The 23,568-nt window shown below is 41.8% G+C and overlaps 1 protein-coding gene across 1 annotated transcript in view; it reads right to left on the bottom strand.

Moving 5' to 3' along the window:
* Positions 1-4,082: 4,082 nt before the first annotated feature.
* LOC128427319 (dynein axonemal heavy chain 9-like) overlaps positions 4,083-23,568 on the bottom strand; it is a 117,959-nt gene continuing 98,473 nt past the window's right edge. Inside the window, exons 70-78 of the mRNA XM_053414405.1 lie at positions 23,203-23,330; positions 18,834-19,061; positions 16,760-16,951; positions 16,433-16,624; positions 13,726-13,896; positions 9,511-9,693; positions 6,837-7,090; positions 6,617-6,752; positions 4,083-4,310 (exon numbers count right to left, since the gene is read on the bottom strand). Coding sequence (XP_053270380.1) covers positions 4,083-4,310; positions 6,617-6,752; positions 6,837-7,090; positions 9,511-9,693; positions 13,726-13,896; positions 16,433-16,624; positions 16,760-16,951; positions 18,834-19,061; positions 23,203-23,330 — 1,712 coding nt within the window. The remainder of the gene's footprint in view (positions 4,311-6,616; positions 6,753-6,836; positions 7,091-9,510; positions 9,694-13,725; positions 13,897-16,432; positions 16,625-16,759; positions 16,952-18,833; positions 19,062-23,202; positions 23,331-23,568) is intronic.

Here is a 23,568-nt window from a genome sequence, read left to right as displayed (position 1 = left end):
ACACACATCCTGCTGATCCTGAACTGATCTCTTAAACCCATCAAATATCAAATAAAACACGTGCTTTGATTATAGGATTTCAATCGGATGGTATAGATTAAAAAAGTCAGAATCAGACAGGAAAGATAACTGCTGCAGGACTCGTCAAAAAAAAAACTGGCGCCAGCTTTACTGTGGATTGAGATAATCGTTTCCATTATGAGTCACAGCCAGCTCCGAGCATTCACACAGTCGCTGCTGTGGCTGCGACTGGTTTCTGCCTGGCTGCTCCAAATCACCGTCCTCTCCCCTCTTATCTCCCCGCGTGCAGGACCCAACCCCAGTTATTCGCGATAATCCACAGATTGTCGGCAGCTAACCCGACATTTGTTTCACGACAGATGCCAGATTTAGATAAACATTTAATTAGCGACTCATCAGCTCTGTCAAAGCTAATTACCACGGTCTCCAGCCCTCGCCAAAAACTGCTCCTCTCGCAGTTGGTCCGCATAGCAGTGGCTGCGGGAGGACACGTGGAGCCGGAGGCAGCACAGAGCGGGGGGCCCCTCGCATTGTACCAGGATTGTAGAGCAGCTTATCCGTCCATTCTGCCACAGCCAAGTCTTATGGGTCAGAGCAGTGAGTACAATGGGTGAGATAGAATTACAGGATGAGACCACATTACACTATTTATCAGCGCTTCACACGCCTGTTGTTAAAAATGTCTGCCTGGGAGGTGTCTCGACTGAACTTTCGGTCGTCTCCAACAGCAGATTTCAGAGAGAACACGATGTGAAATTTGTTTTGTTGCTATGACCCATCTGGTGTACACAGGAGGACACACAGAGCAGTGGGCAGCCATGCACGGCGCCCCGGGGAGCAAGGTGCCTTGCTCAGGGGCACTTAGACGGTGGGGTAGGGACTTTGACAGTGTGGAACAGATCCAGGTGTTGTCCGTCCAGGTATGTTGTTTTTGTTGTGGATTCGAACCAGAGACCACCGTCGGGTTTTCTGCCCACAGTCCAACTTTCTGCCACTAGTCCACCGCCTCTCCCGGTGTGGGACAATAAATGTATCGTCAAGTTTAGGATGGGTGGCGGACACGTCGTTTGGCCGGCAACTGCTTTCTGGGAGGTGGAGGACAGCAGAGACCACTTAGCACCAAGCATCTCGACTTAAAAGAAGACAAAACTGACAGGTCAGTCTGTCCTCCACCAAATGGCTACTGGGTAATCAGACTCTGTCTCTTATGGCGTCTGACATGTTTTATATATTATACACACGGAGACATCTCTATTGCATTCACATCGGGAGCTTCTCTGCACTGACCTGTAACCTAGCAACCGCCTGACGGGCAACACTAGCAGGTTTTTTTTTCAATCGGAGCATGAACCCTTTCACAGAACCCTCCACCCTTTTCAGACTACAGCTTTCTCTCCACAGCAGCACGGCAAGAACACTCACCACACCTACAAATATGACCAAGATACCACCGCACTCTTTCAGGCCTTTTGAGACCAGGGTTCTGAAGCTGCTGTTGTCTGCAAAGCTCCGTCATAAACTGCTGTGAGGAGCCGTCACACATCTGGTTTCTCACGTCACATCGGTGGCATCAATTCCAGGGTTCGCCCTTTGGTCCGAGGTGTACCAACCGATGAGCGAAAGTAATGATATGTCAGCCACTGCTAGAGGACTCTGTAAGGTGGAGTGCATCTTTCAGACTTTACAACCAAAAACACTAGGACATAAATGTAAGGAATTGGGCTAGAGCTACAGTCTGTTTGTTGTAGTAAGTTCAAAGTGTCTGAAAAGACCCGGAGATTAGTTCTCAGCATTAAACCAGCATTCCAAAAAAAAAAAATTCAAAGAGAATATCTAAAACTTGGAGTTTCTCTGGGAGGAAAGGATGCATTTGACGGAGCGAACAGACGGATGTGATGTCATCAATCTTGACAGTCACCTGGAAATGAGAAGCTGCTTTTGTTTACCTCTGTGTAAATACGTGAAATGAATAAATCGTGACGGAGCAAAGGGTTAGTTACACAAACAAGCAATATTTCATTACTTCACATCATCAAGGCCAAAATCATTCCCCTGTGCTGAGTCATAGTTACATGTATGTGTGCACAGACACAATCGATTTTCATAATGCCACCCCAAGGTGTAATTTGGGAATTCTACAAAATTGTCTCATCCTGCGTCACTGCTGTCCCCCGGCCTACTTTTCCCTCATCTGCTCCTCCTCCTCCTCCTCCTCCTCTAGCCTCTCGGTCTCTGAGTGCATTGTTAGGAACCAATGACCAGGAGAAGGAGACGTGGGGGAACCTGGGCTGCGACGGCAAGGGAACAAGAAAGAAAGGAAGATATTTTAGAGCTGGGTTGTGTGCGTGATGTGTGCATGTGCCTCAACTGTAAACGTTGTTGATGAGGCTTTGCACTTTCTGCTTTGGAGAGGGTTCATTTAATCTCAAATGGGGAGGAGGGAAGAAGAAAGGAGTGAAGAGGAGGAGAGAGACGGGGACAGAGTTGGTTTAAAGACCTGGAAGAGACGAGGCAGGACTGGGAGACTGGAAACAGGAGATAGGGGAACGACTGCATATAGGCACTACAGCAGAAAACATTGTAGAGTATTTGAAAATAAACCACATGCACAATCTGGCTCGACAAGATAAAACATTGCTATTCTGGAAGACTTCTTGGAAGAAGGTAAAATATTAGTGTATAAATACTAGGACACGTATAAAATATATATAGTTTATGATCAATTAAGACATGGATTCATTCTTAGACAATGTACAGTGTAGGTAGTTTTACAGAGAGTGTGTGAAAGCACGCATTAGTTAAATTTATTCAGTGTTCCCAACTAGCTACAGATTTAAAACACCTCCTCACTAAATGACTCACAGATACAGAGCGTTTACAGTTTCTCCACAAACACATCAGATCATTTGTATTTTAATAACTGAGGAACAGCCCTTCAAAGTTCAAAGTGCAGACCAGTCATGGACGAGTTTAAATGGCTCCGACAGCTGCTGTTAAAAGGCCTTTTTACACAGTGCAATCCTCAAATGGCAAAAGAATTCAATGTAACTACACAATGACAGAGGCTCAAAGGTCTTGTGCTGCTACTTTCTGAGGGACTTGAGTGATGCTCACTCACTGCTGTTATTAAGGTTCCACTCTGGACATGAGATGTGTCACTTTCTGTTGATGGAGACAATTGCTGCCTTTGCACATGAGACGGGAAATACATTTGGCCAAAGAGAGACAATCCCCCACGTGTCTATTTGTGGAGATTAGATGCACTTTAATAATCACATTATATATCCATCAGGGATGTTCACTTTCTTTAACAGTGACATATATAAGGTTTTCAAAATTTAAGTTGTTTTCTTCAGAGATTATGTTTGAGATTTGATTAAAAAAAATATCAATGACTGTATGCGATTTCTTGCATGTCCCCCCATAAATGTGATTCTTGTGGATTTGAATGTTGTTCTATTAGGGGTACAGGCTTTTTTCAGCCCCTGTATGGTAACAAATAAGACTGGAAACCATTACAAATAAATATCGGCCTAAAATGTTGACTTTATTAATTTCCATTAGTAATTTTTTATTACAAAAGTTCATTGTCATCGGTCCCATCTAATGACATGTTTTACATCATGTTAGTGTGAATACTTTTCCAAAATATATTGTTTTGTTTTACTTTATTTCAATTAAAAAATGTTTGATCTGAAACTAAATACTAATTATTATTAATAAGTTATTTCTCTGTAAAAGTAAATATACTATAGGAATAAAACAATAAGCAAAATATAAAGATCTAACCATGTCCTGTACTGTTTTGTTCCATTGTTCTACAGCCCTTAAGTACAAGCAAACAAGCAACTGTGACTGACTGCTGGCTCCATCAGTAGTGGAATGAGACCAAAGCATGACACAATGTATTCAGAAATATTGTTTTTATTTCTTATTTGGTTTTCAGAGAACCATTACACCATTGAAAAAACTTAAACCATTAACCAAAACAAAGAACAAATACTTAAAAAAATATCAATATAAAAAAGTAATAACTATAACAACTTAAAAAGAAAACTCTGCTAGATCTGCAGGAGCAAGGCCACTCCAGCTAAGGTCCACTTGGAGGGGGGCTCTTTGGTCTTCAGGTTGAAGGTCCACACGTACGTAGGTCCCCTCTGACGGGTTTTGTAGACAGGGCACTGGTAGATGTTCCTGCTCTCCTGTTTGTCCACCAGGATGGCTCTGATGAACATGACTGGCATGGCCGGGGTGAGCTCTTTCAGTCGGGCATCCACAATCATGCCGGTCTGAAAGGGAACAGGGAAGTTATGAATTAGTTTGAGCTTCACTGAAAACTTCATCCACACATTGTCCTTGCCATGAAACTACAATGACTAATGCTCCTTTGTAGGAGAAAAGACTTGATGTTCGACTTATCGCAGCTGGCACAAGCAGAGCTAGACTTTCACTTCACAGTACACGATATGGTGGTACCCTTGAAAAGAGGAGAAAGTCTAATACACACTCTCTAAACACAGTGAAGAAAGAGTGGTCCGTCTCATTAATTAATCCTTCTACACTTAGTGCCTGACAAACAGAGGTTCCTCCATGCAGGCACAGTGACTTTCAGGAATGAATGTAAATCCTGATGACTTTGGAAAAGCTCGGAGGACAGAGCCCTAATTGCATCTGCAATTACTATAAACTTTAAAGACTCGTTAAACACCAATAGCTTCATGTCTGCGTGTGCAAATACAAATAATGGGTGTATTCAAGCAGGCCATGTGGGCTCATTGAGATTCACTGTACATTTAGTTTAATCACACGATATGTACACTGCTGCTACTGCGTCAGATGTCTATTTATATAACTCACTACATATTGAGTCATCACTAAGTGGTGGCCATCCCATAAACACACAAGCTTTCTCTGTGCATTTCTGTCTGTTGAAATGGGCTGTTTGCTTGTAATGCTCCGGAGCTACTTCAGAATTATTCCTTGTTATTAGTGAGTCCTCCTCAAACAGGCCTAAAATACACTGTCACTTTTTATTGTTTATTTATTCAGTCTATGGTGCAGAGTGAAGTTAGGGAACTTTGTTCATCCTGCCCGATTTATCTGCAATAAAGATTTTATGGTCAATGTTTATCATAAAATGAAAAAGAATTTGCTTTAATAACGTTCACGTGTGTGGCTCTTATAAGTTCTGATTAACTGAACTCATTTTTTTTAAACATTCCATGTCGGGTACTTCAGAGGTCTGTTAAATAATCGCAAAAATCTTATACCCAAGTTTTCCATTATTCTGGAATTCAGCTGAACATAAAGCAATGAAACATGAAACAAATGTTCTACTTTTACTTTAAAGAGAAATTTCCAAACAAGAAGTGATTCTGTGAATGTTGTTGCCATGACAGAGATTAGTACCCGTCCAAGTCTTATCTGTGTCTCAGTCTGATATGGTGAAATAAAAAACCTAAAATTATCAGAATAATCTGGTTGTGATGAAACGCTGTTTGAACAAGTTGCTGCTGGAGTTTATCACAGGACTTAGAAGAAGACATGTTGAACTCTGTCCACAGACTGACTGTAAACACGCTGCCCCCCCCCACCCGCCACTGACTGCTGCAGTTTATTAAATGTTTGTTATATTGAACGTATATCAAGTCAAATCACACTGAACTCTGCACTGCACTTCCCTGGGCCATTAACAAAACACATGCCAAGAGTGAAGTCCATTAGAAGAATGATGGAAGGTGCACGAGACATGTGTTCCACATACAGACAGATGTTTGTGGAACTAGTAGGTAGGAATCCATTCCACACACACAAGGTGTTTATCTTATACAGTATCTAGCTGTCTTTGTTGGCTTAAACCATTCTGAATGGGGTCATTACTACCGATGAGCAGGCTTATCATAAATCTTTGACTTTTACTTCTGTACAGAGCCGTGTCCAGATGGAGTGCTGCTTACTCTTGCTAACTATTCACACTCGGCTACTCCCCGCCAGTGGCACAGAACTGGCCTTGGGGCTAAGAGAAGGAAGATAGGAGCAGGAGGAGGAGGAGGAGGAGGAGGAGAAGCTGCCAGGCTCGTCTGTCCGCTTGTCTATTTGCCTATGTCTCCAACTTTAATGAAGAAAAAATGAACCACTCCTCTAAAGGGTGTTCTAAGTGTTCAAGTGCAAACTCTGCACATACGCTAATTAAGAAGTCTACAGGGATGCTCCTTGAAAGCTGGGTGCATATACAGTAGCTGTATGTATGTAGATAGATAGAGCCCTGGGATTCTGAGTAATGCACTGCGCTCTGAGAGCTGACCGTAAGCAGGATGCAAAGGAGAAAATTAAACCACAAAGGGGATGTGGCAGCCCCTAAGGGGAGGAATATTCAAGCTACTTTACTTGACTCGTTTTCAAGACTCATTTTGAGGTTAGCTCACCTATGTTGGTCGACCATCCATCATCAAAAGAAATATGTACAGGAAGATTTCCCTACAAGGTGCTTGTGAATAAAAGAGTGCAGCTTTTGATTTTGTTTTCACACCTCTTCCCTGGAGGCAGGATGTCAAAACAAACAGGTAACTCACTACAATCAGGAATGGATGAGTACCTGTGTGTCCCAGCGTGCGCCCTCCATGTACAGCCCGTGTACATATGCCCCTTCACGAGGCGCGGAGGTGAAGTCGTCAGGATGCTTCTTGGTGACGTCACACTGCAGACACATCCGATCCAGAGGCCACTCATTCCTGTCATGGAGATTTGACAGTGTCACACCAAGTGGTTTCCATCACAACCTACAAGTATGATGACACTGTGAAAACCAACCCTACCTGCGAGCCGTAACCTGCATGATGGCTGTGAGGAAGGACTGGGGGTTGAAGAAGCCAGCTAGCCACACCACAGCGGGTAAGGCAAAGTCATTGGACCAGTGTTCAAGCTCCTTGATCCTGACTAACAGGTCAGTGAACCACAGGGCCAGGCTGGACATTGAGGGATACGCCCTCTTGGTCCAGTTGTCAGGCACCGTGTCCAGGAAGATGGCGTTCTGAAGGTTCTCCATTTCACTGGTCATGGTTAGCTCTCCCTAAAGGGTGGGGGTCACAGACAAAGAAACTATTTAAATCCAGCTCATGGCAGGATTAACCTGCAGGGGTAATTCTAGTGGAACAAGCAAGCAGAAATAGTCTGCTAACTAAGAAGAGTTCACATTGTTTATTTAAGAGAACTACCTTCTGCCATTGACTCTTGTCTCATAACAAAGTGCAAAACCTCTTGTGAGACGATTTACACTCTGACAGAAGAGTCTTACATCAAAGTGATGCAACACAGCTAATTACCTACGATATCTTCTTCTGTTCCCACAAACCAACACACTGCACGGCTGGTATACCAGCGGGAGAAACATGGTCGTGGACACTTTGACATATTGACAAAAGAGCCAAGAGTCAAACTGCCGTTAGGATAATCTGCTCAACTATGAGTCTTAAGCTTCAGTCGCCCAAGAACAGATACAATTATTTTTGGATAAAATCTTGTTTTAGGTTAAATATCTAACATTTGTTTCTGTCAATTGGTTTTGCAGATCTTAAGGCTGAGGTTCTTCTTGGAAAGGTCAGACAGTTAAGTCTGTACAATAGCTCAACCTACATATGCTCCTGGGAAGCTCCTGGGAAGGATTTGGCCGCACTTTCAATAGAAATTACTAAATCAATAATTACAAACCGTGGCACTGCTGTGTATGTCAAATCACTGTCATGGGTACATATTTCTCAAGAGACCAAAGATGTGCACACTGTAGAAGAGGAACATCACAAGACCTAGAAATATAAATGACCTGTGTTTGCTGTACAGGTTGTCTTTTCGACCTCAGAAAAACGTGTTGTACAGTTTTGCTTCCCTCCTCATTCTGATCATCTAGATAATATCTATTTTAATTAGGATGACTGCTCTCGGTGAACATATGCTGCTTCTTCGCCTTGTGAATTATCGTTACAGGAAGGAAAACGGGAGTTAAGCAAGTCACTTCCAGTTTGCCTCCAAAGCTAAACATTGGAGGTGACACCTTCCAGCAGCATAAGATGCTGAATGGTCACATACCGTCAGAAACTACTGATGCATACATAAATATGAAGACAAGCATGCCATGCCAGATAGGGAAAGATGCTTTTAGATAGCTGATAGAAGATGCAATGAGAGTAATGAGACAGTACAGCTGGGAAACAGTGGTACCCTGCATCCACTGATACTGGAGCTGATGTATGGCTGATGTTTAGATACCCATATCTGAATAAGACTGAAACAGATCTAGTGTTCACCAAATGCCTTTTCACCTTTTCAATGCACAGCACAACCGACATACGGTGACACTATGAAGCCACACCATCGCACCAGAGCTAGCAGTCTGATAGTTCCTATTTATTCCACTATAAAGACGAATATCATTCCATTTGCTGGTACAATAGTCTACATGGCTTTTAAATCACTCAGCCGATTTATTGAGGCTTGTAGTGCCAGGAGATCGACTCCTGACAAACGCTTTTACACTTTTTTTCTCCCCTAATCTTTCTCTCTTTGTTTGTTGTTAACACAGGAGACAGTCTGACTTGACACACAGAGCATAGATGTCTCATTCCTTTGTGCTTCCCTGTAAGTCACATCTCTGAGAGGCCGTGCTTCCGACAAAACAACAGAAGAAAGGTTAATTTCTGCAAGAATACTAAGGCTGCCTGGGTTGGGGCGAACAACACCCAAGCCAATCTGAAGGACAGTTCACTTGAAGTTACACTAAAGGGAGTTGGCTCTTAGCGCCATGTCTGCAGAGCAAGTGGTTCTCAAGATGGGGTCTGTGGACACCCAAGGTTCCTGGAGTCCACAAACACATGCGAAACACTCTCAATATTCCCCTTAAGTTCTAGCAAGGTGCACTCAACTGCAGATATAAATCACTCCACCTAAAATGCCAGATGTTATTCATCAAGAACGATGAATAATTCCCTGGGAAATCAGAGAAAATAAATAAATAATAATAAGTGCCACCGTAAAAAAAAGAAACTCCCCATATTGGACTGACACAGAATTGCAGAGTTTATATTTTGAAAGTAGTGAAATTTGGTCTGAAGATTGTGTCAATAGTTTAACAGACCTCGGGAATAAAAAGCAATGTAAGAAGTTCGAAAAAGTTGGAAAATTCTACGTTAATCCTACCTGGTTTATCTGCAGTGAAGATTTTATTACTTAACGTTTTTATAAAAAAAGAGAAAAAAAATATTGAACTTGTGTAATTTTTTCATACAATGCATATTGTTTTTTTCAAAAGTCTGATAAGCCATTAACACAATCTTTAGTTCAAATTTTTTCAAATTAAAAGCTCTGAAATTTAGCTCAATATAAATCCTTGCAGAAATTTACTGCAATTCCCTGGGCAATTGAAAATACACATTCCAAGAATGAAGCCAATAAGAACAGTGAGTGATATCTCCTCTGCTATTATCACTGTCACCTTACCTTCAGTCCTAGGTTGAGCTCATGGAGGGAGCCTCTGATCTCCTGCGTAAGAAAGTTCATGCGCTCACACTCCTGCAGCGCCACCACCTGGTAGGGAGTCCTCTCTTCGGCTTTCTCCAGCAGCTCGGTCATGTTGAAATCCTCCGGGAGTCTCTCCATGATCTCCTCCAACACCGTACGCACCTGATAATATGTGATGGAATGAACAAGTGTGTCAATTAGATAACTGATAGTAAAATTGTATTGGTTGATTAATCTGTTAACAAAATAAATAAAAATGGAGAGGCAATAGAAGAGGATACTGCTTGAAATAAAAGACCATTGAAAACATTGGGGTTATCAGAGCCAGACAAACTAGTGATACCAAAGCTGACAGCCTGAGAAACTGTTACAGTTTGAAATAGACGGCCCCATAAATATTCATGAAGATATATTTTGCAACGGCAGCTCTTTGTTTTCAATACCAGTCTAATCCCTCCAGCAAATCAATGCTCACATCATATTTTTGTGGGTAAGTGATGAAAGCTAACGTCTATGTCAACATTTTCCGAAAGCAACCAGCATTAGTGATCAATCAACGGATTAGGTGCCGAACAAAGGATATGAGGTCATCATATCTATGGATTTTTCAGTTCAAATATCTGATGTGGGTTTGGCAGCAGCTAAGCGCGCTGAATAGGGAGTGGGCCTCATTGGTAAGCTCTGCGTGGCTGTCATCTGTTCAGACAGGAGTATCCAGGCTTCTGAGCCAGAAAGGTCACACATCATAATACATCAGGGAATGGACACACGTATATAGAATACACAAAACATGCACTGGGAAAAATATTCCATACTAGACTAGAAGGCCTTTTGATAAACTGCAGTCACCAGTTAGACAGGCCTCAGTGAATATACTCATTTTCAAAATATTCTGTCTGTCTGTCTGTGTTGTGCAGCACACAGTTTGTAGTCATCAGCTTTACATCATGTGTTCAACTCCTGCATGGATAATCTGAACCTTCCTTGTGTCATTAGTGTTTACAATTAACAGACAAGATGACATCAGGACAACGGATAGAACAGCCTGCATGTGGTGGAAATGCTGTTTCCAGGGTGTCTCCTTTGCTTGATATGCAAACATGTTAACTGGAGAACTGTACTTAGCTCAGATTTAAGCTAAACAATAACTGTAGCCTTTGTTAAAATGTGTCTGGCTGATAATCACAGTCATTTTGAACAAAAACATACAATAAAAAAGCTCTGATAAAAATAAGTTTGAATGTTTCTATATTTTGAGAAGAGATGTAAAGAGGTCACTGATTCTGTTGACCTGATTTCCTCAGGCAGATTGTTCCGTTGCTCCAGGGCTCTGCCACTTCTAGTTTTCAGCCATGCACAGGTAAAAGCCCCTGTCTGAGGAGCTTAAGCTACCTATTGGATGCTATGGGACTCAGAGTCTCACTCGTAAATACATAGTATTGAGAAGTGTCTTAAAAGTCAACTGCAAGATCTGAAAATCCATTTGAAACTTTGTAGCATTTCCACCACATGTAGGCTGTTATGTTACATATAAAAACTGAGCAAAATCCAACTGATGGGAAAGAAAGTTTCTAGGGAATGATAATGCTTGAAAAAAGTGCAGATGAAATGTGGAAAACTGCTGGAGATTGTGATTTAAAGAAAATATAATTATGTCGATTTTAAAGAGGACAACGTCAAAGTTACATGGTAACTGATGGTGTGGAAAATGGTTTCCAAAGACAAACACTGTTACTGGGTTTGTTATTCATAGTGTGAGAAAACACATATCAACAATCTTATAGTCATTTTGGGTCCCAATTTCTGGATTGAATTATAAGAATAAAACCAAGTTGGCAAAAATAAGTTAGGGTGGTAAGAGACCTATAAAGAGGCATTTTAAGTTTTAAGTGTGTTTGCTACATACTAAGGTTTTGATCTGAACAACAAATGTTTGCCTGTGGCGTGTTCAGAACAGCTGCAAGTGTTGTTGAACGACCATCTGGGTTTTTCACACATCACAGGGTGTTTATCTTACAGAGAAACAGATGATAACCACCATGACTCAAATGTTAAGCTAAGGGGACGCCACAAACCAGGGCTGAGCATAATGCAATGTGGAAATGTAACTTTATCACCTGTAATTGACACAGTTTTTGCACTGATCAACTTGCAATTATTGGGATAATAATATTTTCAGAAATCAAACTTCAGAACCACCTCATCATCCAAAAGTTTAAAGGCAAATGTGTTCTTATTAAGATAGATCCGCGTGATGATAAATCATTTTGCTAATATGCATAATGGACATTTAACAGAGCTAGCAGTCAGACAGGCTAGACCCTTATTTATGGTTTTAAAAAAGTCATCCTCGCTCTATTGAGTTTTGCAGGGCTACAATCTCTCTGACAGAATATTTGTCTGAGCTTTTACACTGAACTAAACTTTGTGTCAGGGCGGCACTGAACCAGAAAATGCACCGGAAAATACCATCCCTGTAAAAATCCCCCTGGGTGCGGTCAGACGCCCCAAACTGTTGGTCCCAATTTATTCTCAATTCCGTGTGCAGCAGCTAAAGCAAATGTCACCTGTTGTCATCACACATTGAAGATTTGGCCTTTTTTCCGCACAGCTAGTGAAACAGTCGTGGTGGTGAAAGGCCGTGGCTTACATATCTGCTCAGGATGGCTCCTGTGTATGAGGGCTTGACTTTTCAAAGTAAGAATATCATGTCAGAATCATAAGCTGAGTTCAGATGCTATCATTATACCTCCTAAAGCCACACTGGCCTGCAAGTGGGTTTGTCATAACAAACTTATGCAGCACAAAAAGCATTGTTTAAACCCACAGAAGCAGGTTTTATATTCAAGTGGGGTTCCAACGTCTCCAAAGACACAATAGATCTCTTACTGAATATTGGAGTAAGTAGTATTCATCTTTAAGCAGCAGCACAATAATCTACAAATACTCTATTAGATGTTAAAGTCCTGCTTTGAAAAAGTCTGCTTCATTATTTCTATCAAATGAGATCATTTTTAGATTATTAGATTGTTAATACTGATGCATCACATGATGAATGGTTGTGAGATGATCAGTGAAAGAGGAAAGAAGATAAAAACATAGATTCCGGGATTGGACTTTTTTCTCATCTTTGCCTTCATGTGAAATATTGCAGTTTTTCTTTTTTGGGGCCTCAGACTTACTTCATTGAAACCATTGAGTTAAGAATAGAAAGATCTCTTTGAGAAATAGGAAATAATGGGTTTAATATTCACTTAAGAATATTGCTTAGATATTTAACTGACACGATCAGGCCACACAAAGTGGAATAAGACCATTTCTAACACTTAAAGCCAAGAAATTGTAAACGGTTAAAATCTGTTCAACTGTCCACATAGTGAAGATGATGACTTGAGTGGATAAATCAGTGATCACTTGAAAGTCATGCTCACAATCAGGCTCAAGAATGTAAAGAAAAATAAGATCCATTAAATGAACAGTTAAAGCTACTAAATACAACAGAATGTGAGTTTGAACTCAGAAATGTTAACATATACTGTATAATTATATTCTTACAGTAAACATGTGAGAAAGGTGAGAAACCTGCTCAAAGTAATGAGTCAGTATTACTATGGAAAGTATTGACAGGAAGTACCTTTAGTACTCTCTTCACTTATTTTCTTCGGTAATACTTTAGCTTTAGTGATGTTAACAATGCCCAGTTATTTGTAGAGCTACAAACTATTATGCATTTAATGAGTGTTTAAGGTGTCTCAAGGACAGTGTGCAGTGTGCATCAGTCAAATGTCATTATTATTATTATTTTTTCTAGATATGGAAAAACATAATCCTTCCTCTTTCTTTATAATAATGTCTGCGTGCACAAAACCTGAGCTGTAATTAAATGATTTTCCCAGGGTGGAGGTTCTTGATTGGCCTGCACAGAGCCCTGACCTCAACAGCTCTGGGATTAACTGGACTGTAAACCAGATGTTATTAGCCAACATCCATCCTCAAATCCCAGCAGCCAGGTCCCACAGTCTGTTGGGAAGCCTTCCCAGTCTCTGGAAGCTGCTGGGAAGGCTTCGATGAGATATATATATATATATATATATATATATATGCTATATAAGAGTTAAAATATCAATACCAGCTCGTCCACGAATAATCTTTACACTGCAACTACAGATTTACTCTATAAATCATCCTGTTTACCTTCTCCTCACGCGTCATCCCGCAGCCCTCACCAGCCCCTCCGTCTCTGGGCTGCATCTCCAGCACAGTGCGGAAAAGCTTCTCTGAACTTTGAGTAAGGAAGCCGATCTCAGCGTTGGGATGGAGGCCGTACAAGTAGGGCGACTCAGCAGGTAGGGTGTCATCAATGTACTGGAACAGAAGAAACCATGACAGAAATGTTGTAGCATTAGAAACCCACATTTATTCAATGGGTTCACATAAGATTTTGCACAAACTAAAGTCTAAAAAGGCAGCACAATTTAATTTCTTTTTTTTTTCTTTACCTTTTTTGACCTGAGCAGTATAACATTTCAAAATCACTAGCATATTATTTTAAATGAACATAATGAAGATTGTAAACTCCAATTGTGACTAAAAAGTACCAGTGATTTTCCCCACTCAGGTGTTTAGTTTTTTCTAAAATACCGCTGACAAAGGCCGATAATGGAACCATATAGATGATGAGAGATTTCTGGGTGAAATTCAAACACTCGGGATCAATTGACACGCTGCTAATGACCAGAACCAGGGGGGAGGGAAATGTGGCATTTTCCATCTGCTGGTCCATAATGAATATCAATCCTTTTAACTTAGAGCAGATGAAAGTGGAAGCTGGGTTCAGACAGGCTGCTCTTTGTGCAGCACTTAAACCAAATTAAAAAAAGAAAGCCTTCTAATCAGAATGTCCTTATGAAAGTTTTGATGTAAAATATGTTGACCTTTAACACAGAAAGACTTTGTTATCAGATGTTTGATCTCCCCTGTACTTGAAGGCTAACTTTAGCTGACTGCATATACCTGTATTTTGTTTAAAGAGCAGTCAAACTGCTGAGTCATCGGGTTCTTCTTCATGTCTATGTCACCTCTCTGCTCCATGTACTGGAAGTTTGCTCCAGATGGTTGAGGGAGGCGATGACCTGACACACGCTCTGGGACCTAGAGGCCTTTACAGCTCCTGTTCTCTGGCCAAATCTTTAACCGCTCAACCCCCCCACATCCCCAGCCTAGTTGAATGGTGACAGCCAAATGTAAAACGCTCCCGTCCCTCCCACCGGAGCCACTATGACAGTCAGGTTGTGCTAACTGAGCAGCAGACTGAGAGAAAATTAGATACTAGTCGTACTCGCCACTCCCTCTGGCTCCCTGGGGACGTCAAGGTTGAAATCTGGACTCTGAGAACACGTTTTTTACCCAATTTTATTCAAAGAAATGTTGTCAGTTGTTAGTTTTTCTCAAGGCACTTCAGTGAAGTTGTTTCCTGCTGTAATATAATAAAGCTTTAAAGCTTCTATCATGAAACAACCCCAATATGCTCGGCCCAGCGTATTTATTTATCTCTAAGGATGATAAATAATATTTGAGACTTTACAGAGCGCTGCCGCAGTTGACACGAGAACCTGCCTCATTTTTTATTTCACCCTGTCAATCAATGCTGGTGTTAAATGTTAAATAACAACACACGACAAGCAAGGTGGGGTGGTGAGGTGAGGCAGTAACCTGATAATGCCAGGCAGCTGTCACATATTGTGTGTGAGCTGCTCTAAAGCAAAATCAGGCTCAATCTAGTCATGCATAAAAGATCGAGCATGCTTCATTTTGCGCGTTCAAGGGTAGGGGAAAGGCCAAGGAAGGCCCTCTGAAAGAAGATTTTTCACACCCTCACTCAAACCTAGGGGTACCCAGAATGCCTTGCGAATCACCTGCAAGCAGTGAGGGAGACCCACGCATGTAGTATTTTCTCCATTTATACGGATTTAAAAATTAGGATAACGAATTTTTATATCTTAGTTTAATATCATTTCAATGTATTATGGTCATTTTTTTCAGAACAGCCTTAAAAAAAGAAGACTGCGAGCACGCTAGCATGCTAGCGTTTTTTTTTTTGCATAATAGTCCATTATTTTAATTTTATTATTTCACTTAAATTTTAATCCCTTCAGCAATTGTCACATTATTTTATTATTGTTTATTGTCTCTCTAGTTTGAATTTCCTGTTTCTAGATATTTATAATTGTATCAATATTTTCTTAGTAAAAGCTATAACTGTTAATTCAAAAATTGCATGCATACATCATGCTTGGTATCCTCTAGTCTTGCTCCACACTTGCTCATTATACTTGTACAGTGACAGTGAAGATCTCTTCTTGTCTCGTGGGCGTTAATAAACATTTTGTGTTATGACACATCTAGATCTACTTATTTTGACTCCACACCTCTCAGTGTTCCTTGTTAGATGACTTCATAATCCCAACTATGTAACTTTCTGGTTTGCCAGCGAGAGTTACTGGCAAACTCTTTCCACCCACGGAGCATCTCCACCTCTGAGAACTATTTGTATAACTCAACTACAATCTGTTACGACCCAGGGACTCATATGGGAGTTTTATTGTGATTGATTTAGTAATAAATTGTAGAACTCTACACTGTATATTGGGAACAGTGATGGAGGAAGAAATATCTTTTAATCATAGTGATTAAATTATAGCAGCATTAAATCTACATTTATTTTGACACATAGAAGTTGGTTGGGGACCCCTGCTGGTCCAGAGACAACACCTCCAGAGGGAGAATCTTAGTATTTTCTTGTAATGTAACTATGTAATCATTGCCCTAATATCATGGAATGAGTTAATTTAATGTTTCAGGTAGTCTAATGGCCCCATATGATCTAACCTTGATGCCTCACCTGGTGGTAGTTGTTATAGTCCATGTTCCCAGGCAATGGGAAGCCGGGCGCGAGGCACAGCTCTCCCTCCATCATCTCAGGCTTGATATACTCTCCCAGGTAGGTGCGACACAGACGGCGGTCCCAGTCGTCTGTGATGTGACCTCCATACATGATCTCACCGAACAGGTAGCGCAGGTCATCAAACGGCACCTGGGAATTAGAGACAGAGGGGATGTTGTGGTGTTTACCTGGGGTCACATGTGTTTAGATTTTCAATTAAGATTATAAGCGGTGGCCTTCGTAATCCTTTGCACAGGAATAAAAATGAAAAAGAAACACACGTACTTTAGGATTGGCCTCCAGGTAGTTATAGAGGACGTTGATAGAAATGGTGAGGTCGCCGACGTTAAAGGGATAGGATCTGTTCCAGCCTTGAGGACCAAACTTGCTCCTCTCTGCTACGACCGCATGGAAGTAGCACACAGCGAATAAAATACTCTTGAACTCGCTCTCCTGTGCGCACATTTCCAGCGTGTCCTGGAAAACAACAGAATGACACATTCAAACAAGGTTGCACTAATCACCTCCTGAAGTGTGCAGTTGCATTAACAGAGACAAGTTGGTGTGTTACAGGTAAAAAGTTGTGGCAGGCAGCCCTGTGATCTCCTTTATTTAGAGTCCCCAGCGGTGCGGTGCACTAACCGACAGACAATGCGATGACTCGATGGCAATAAACCCTACAATGAGATTCCCTTTTAATTGTCACAACTTGTCAGACGCTTTCAGCCTCCACCAGTCTCTGGGGCTCATTATTCCAGACAGGCTAATCAAAAACTGGACATAAATGGCATTGGGATCTCTGGGTGGGGGGGACAGTTAAATTCGCATGCCAATAACCCCTATGGAAATGAGAAGGCTAAATTCTCTTTATTCCAGCATGTGTCATGGTGAGAGGGCCTTTCACTCTCCCGGCTGCAGTGCCCTGGGGAGCTGACTCCTGTGATGCACATGTACGCACACACACAACTACAGTGCAGGCTGACTACAACAGACACACACACACCCTATTGGAGGTTTAGTTAATATTCTGCACAGTACTCCTATGCTCAAAACAGCTGAAAGAGATGCATAGCTTTTCTATTCATGACCTGGACTGGAGAGCCCCGACATGCAGTCAGATTGCAGAGAGACAGACACATGACCAAACACATATGCATGAACACGCACCGAAAGAAACACTTTAAATATCAATAAACTTACATAGGTTAAGAGCTTAGCTTCTAGGTATGCCTGAGTCTGAACAACGTGACAATTGGACAGATACAGTGAATTTATCAGGTTCAGCAAACCCAGAGTTGCAAATCCATAACAGCAACAACTGTGTTATAAAACTGTTATCTCAGTAAAAGCCAATCCCACTGTGCTAGACATTAACATCAGCCCACCCGGACTCCATCTCACAGGCTTCTGAGAATGGAAATAGGCAGTGTAGCTTTACGCATCTCCCAGTGAAAAGGTCAAGAGGAAAGAAACTGTCATTTCTCTGGCTTAGCGCTGGCTTTGGCCATGCGGGTGGGCTATTACAGAGAGTTAGCCTTACATTGATTAGCTTTCACTGAGTACACATGACTGGAATACTCCCTCCATACTTGCCTCAGCAGACCTCCCTTAGGCCCTGCATACAGCAAGGCTCACAAGCACAAAGTACTTATAAGGCAGATAGACATCGGCAAACTAACAATTGTGGAAATGGACTGGGAGGGAGCCGAGCACTCAGGTAATGGTGCAGAGGAAGCTGCATTGGCAGAGAAGCACTGGGATAATGGTAATGCTCAGATAGAGATGAGGAAGTGATAAGGTAAAGAAAAGCAAGGAGATTCCACTGCAGTGCTCTGGTCCATTCTGACTAGGACGCCTGTAGGACAGACCAGCAGCATGACACTCTTTGGCCACTCACTGATAACATCCATCGATCCGTCTTCATGTTAAACCTCGATGTTCCCACAGACTGTAACCACGCTATCTTTTGACGTTAGCGTGTGCTACATTCATATCTGTACTCTATGGGTCAGCAGCAATTCCAAGGGGAGAAAAGTTACTGCAACCATCTGCTACGTGCTGCATTTCTACAAATTGGCATCTTTGAGCTCTGTTTGGTTTTTACCAATCCCCTTCTAAAACCTTTCAGATTGCAAATCGTCATTTGATTGACTGTTAATGTAAAATATTGTTTAGCTATAATCAATTTTTATGCTGTTTGGCAGTTCATGCTTTAACCAGGCATCTTATTTTATGACCTCATGTTGTATTTCATTAAAATGAGGTTACCAACTAAGTATGGAAAATAATCAAGTGTGGTACTTCAAACTATACGTACAATATCTAGTTATTATTCTCAGATTGCCTCCTGGAATTTTACCTGGTTGAAGTTGTCCAGAGCCTTGTGCAGGTTGGCATGCATGCCTGAAGGTGGTTCATTGGTGATCTTGATGGAGTTCTCCAGGATGCCCTGTGGGATGATGTGGCCCTCAGGGGTGGAGGAGGGTTCAGCACTAACAAACACCCTGAAGTCCACGTGGCTTCCCTCTGCGTGCTGCTCCAGAATTTTCTCTAAAGAACCGAGCCAGCTAGCCACCAAGTGGATGTTCTACAGGGAGAGGAACAGGAAACAGCGTCAGCAGGGACAGAGATGAGGAAGAAGATGATGACATGTTATTGGTCGAGGACAAGATCATTTTCCTCTGTGAGGGTTGAAAAGCTAATCTTCAATAAGATAATGTTTTCTGTTGGATATCTGTGAAAATTGTGGGCTTTATTGGATAAACCATAATAGCTTAATTAGATGTTTGATGATGGAATCCTATGTATAATTTATTTTTGTACTGACAACTAGCAAAAAGGAGCAATTAAAATGTTGCATATTCTCCTCTCTCCACTGTGATTTTGATGTGGCACCAAATTAAATGTTACATAGCACTTGAAAAACCCATTTCTTGGTTGCTGACATTAAGTGACCACTCTCCAGCACAACTTCAGCTGACTTTCTGTATATTCATCTCTCAGTGCGGCGAGGACAGCAGACCTGACTTGTACTATCACAGAAGCATGGATGAGCTCAATTTTCCCTCTCAACTGTCCTGACACTTACAGGATATCCAGTGAATGACAAGGAGTCAGCCATGCCCCCCACATCTCACCATGCAGCGCTGCCCATTCCCTAAATCTAATTACAGCACTAATAACTACAGTCATTAATTCATAAGCCTCTTTGCGTTCTCATTTCCCTTTGCTCTCCATATTTAATCTTCCTTATGATGGCTGAAGTTAACCCTCTTTCCGAATGATGGGACACGACTTGGAGAGGAACGTCACATTTTTGGGAGGGTCATTGAATAAAAGAAGAAGAGAGAAGTTTAACAATCTTTGAGAGAGAGGCCCGGGAGGAGCTGGAAGCTGAGAAGGGGATAAGTTAAGTTTCCCCCTGATGCCTTAGAGAATAATGAATGGTATACAAATTAAAAGTCTAAATTCAAGTGCTTCTTCATCAAGCCACAGTAGAGCCCTTCCTCTTGGCATGTAAATACGTTGGCAATAAAGGGAGCCAACAGAAGAAGTGAGAGACTGCCTCAGAACTTGTCACTGTAATGAAACCATTCATCCTCTGGCTGCAGGGGGAGAAGAGGGAGAAGAACAAACACAGTGAGAGAGACAGACCAACAGGCTGACAGACAAACAAACAAGACAGAGGAGCAGCCACTACTTTATGGCTTTTTAATTAACTTTCAGGTGAAACATTTTTTTGTTCCCTGAACGTCTTCTTGATAAGAGGCTTCCAGCCCCTGTGATAACGGCGCTGATACTACATCAAAGAGTCACCTATTTACATAATAATATAAAAGTTGAATCTCAAACCCATTAGAAGCCACCACTGGCACAGTCTTTGATGCATTGCTATCACACACAACCTGAGGGAATGCACAATGGTGCATTGAACTGCCTGTCATACACACGGCTTGTACAATAGCAAATAAATAAAAACATTCAGGTGCGCACACACACACACACAAAATATTTCTCTTTCACAAAGGAGAAAGCACATTTGTCAAGGAGCAGCGCTGAGGACAGCTGCACAGCTGGGCTCAAGCACCGAGGAGGCAGCCCTGCAGTGGCAAAGCAATAGGACTCCAGACTGACGCCGAAATACTATGAATGGGGTTGAAGTGCAGAGAGCTTATAGAGTCTATATTTAAAACTGGTCAGTATAAATATGCTGGATACAAATACACGATTAGATTTTGGAGGCAATGCTTGTTCCTAAGCCCTGGTGAGAAGAAAGAGGGTTCAGACAACTGAATGACAGACTCAAACCCTGGTAGAGGAAGGTTCCTCACTGAAGAAATTTAAAAAGTCATTAAACCACACCTAGCAGACCAGCCAGCATGCTTTCGGCAGAATAGTTCATGTGTATACCAGATTGCAATCCTCTGTAACATAGTCAAGTAATCTCTGAAACAGTCTCAGCTATACACTCCATCGACTAAAAGGCGGCAAATGACACCGTTGAGAGAAACACCCTCTTGAAACTTCTCTGAGACCAGAGCAAAATGGGAACTGTTACAGAGAGACATCAGAGTTATCCACCGTGAGCAATTGGTTTCAGGAAAAGGTCTCTACTGCTCTTCTTCCATCTGGGTATTTATTGGATAATGAAAACCACTACAGCTCATAGTGGACAACCACAATGCAGCTGGATGATCGAGACTTTGTCAATGACCTTACTTTGCTATACCTCGTGTGAAAACCAGACACAGAAGACAAGAGAACCGGCAGACAACTCGCAAGAATAGATCTCAACATCCATAAAGTGAAACCTGTTGAACATCCACTGGCAAGATGCCCTCATCAACAAGAACCTCAGGTCAACAACCTGTGCAAGAGGAGATCTAGAGAACCAAGATGGTGTGGATCAGGGCAGATAGATGAAAACATCTATCTCCTGCAGTCATTTCACCCGGGAGTGAACGCCGATTGTATCCATTCCCATTGCAGACATAGCGTGTTAGCAGGTGTTAGTGTTTTTTTGTGCAACTCTCAATGTCAGAGGAATGAATGAATCATTTCAGTTTTAAAAGCCGACCACTGGTATCTGTCTCTTTCTTACAAAGTAAAGTGACGAGGAAGCATTTTCCTCAAACTGTCTCTGCTGCTTTCTGTTCTATTCACATTCTTTTCTGCCACTGGCTGCAAATGGGGTGGCATTAGCAGTAAACCTTCGAAGAAGCTGGTGAGCTTAGGCCACTTGATTCCCACTGCCTGGCCAATGTCTGATATTCAATTCCAATCTGTTCGATTGATTGCCTCTCTATCTCCCCCCCTCCTCCATCCCAATGGGCTGCTTTCAAAGTTTCTGCATCTCTGTCTCACAGGCCCATCTGAGCCAGAGTGGCTGTCTGCAGCATAATTACCCATCGATGAATGGGAACCTGCCATTGACCTGGCCCTCCACTGGTGGAGCCGGGTCGGGCAGCAGGACAGTAAAGGTGGACTCTGGGACGATGGGGGGGGGGTTGATGGTAGGAGGAGGGCCAAGATGAGGTAAGGACGGGAGGGAGAGGTAGCAGGTGAGCGAGGGGCATGGGAGGACGTAAGGATCGATAAAAAGGTAGATGCAGTGCAGAAAATGATATGGCTACAGTGAGAGCGTTGCTGGGTGAGGTGGAATGAAAGGATGGAAAGAGGAATAGAGGAGATAAGACGGAGCATTGTAGCAGAGAAAATACTGTTGAGAATAAAATGAGAGAATGATACTTCCCCTCCCCTTTGGTTTCCTCTCCCTCCCCTATCAGTGCCACGGGGGTGGCTCACAGCAGGCAGACTAACGGACAGCTGATGATAAAGCGAGTGGGAGGTTTGTTGCTAGGGGGACAAGGCCTTTTTAAGCCCATCGATCGGGATTCCTATGCAAAGGTAATTAAACATCTGCTTGTCTGTGCAAAGAGTGATGGCATCCCAATCTTCTTTTCCCTGAATTTCTACTAGCTATTCAATTCATAGAAAAGGATGTCCAGTCTGCCGTCATATCTGTCAATACTGCCTATTGAAATTCCACCAAGGTTTCCACTTAAAATGCAAACGCCAGCCTTGCCCTCCAGATAAGAGAAGAACAGACACCGTGGCTGTAGATATCGTACTGTATAATGGTGCAGCCCCTTCAGTAAGGACATTTCTGCAGCAAATTGAATTCACTTTTTAATGCAGACAAACCTGGCTAGAAAGCAAATATCCCATTGAGTATGCAATGAAGAACAACGTGATAATACGACCGGACTCATTCACAACACACACAGATAAAGGAAATGCCACCTGAAACCACTCCTGAATAGAAAATCCTTGACATAAATGAACTCTGCATTAATTTCCCTGACCGTGTTATGGATGCAAGTGTTTTTTTGTGAATAAAGTATGTTTTATGATTCTGCACCTTTTGTGTGAGATAAATAGAGTTTAGTACATAAGACATTCTCAGAATGTTCAGAGAATCATAATTCAGTATAAAATTATATATTGTGTATTTTGTTCAAATACTATAATTGCATCTTCTCTACATGATTGTTGGAACTTTCTGTGAAAACGAGAAAAAGGTTGTGGGTGTTCTCTGTCCATTGTGAATTTATATTGTGACTGTAAGATGTAAGATGTAAGACGTATTTTTTTGTGCTTTTGATTAAATACCACAATAAAATATGTTTTTCTTTGTGGATAGTGTGTAGAGTCTGGGGTTACTGTACCTGTAATATGACCCAATGGCCATTCTCAGCTGCCAAATTGAGGGCTTGTTCAGCAACGACCTCCTGGCCTTGACCCAGAGAAACATTATGGAAGTTCTTGTTGTCAAATGTGAAGCCCAGTTTCTTTCCTGAAACAAAACAGACACGTGTCATTTCAACCAGAATATCCTCCTGACATGCTGGTTAACTATAGGCTTCAAACTGTTGTTTAATAATATTAAATATGATTTATCCTACTGAGAGTTAGGTAAGATATTCAAGAGTTAGGTAAATAACTAACTCTAACCTACTCTGTGGGCTCTGAGGCACATTTAGCCTATAGCTTAGCATAACAAGTAGTAGCATTGGTAAAGCTAGCCTGGATGA

Source organism: Pleuronectes platessa, chromosome 21 (assembly GCF_947347685.1).
Source record: "Pleuronectes platessa chromosome 21, fPlePla1.1, whole genome shotgun sequence".
Taxonomy (NCBI): domain Eukaryota; kingdom Metazoa; phylum Chordata; class Actinopteri; order Pleuronectiformes; family Pleuronectidae; genus Pleuronectes; species Pleuronectes platessa.
Note: the sequence above shows the minus strand (reverse complement) of the source record. Positions and strands in the feature narration are given on the sequence as shown.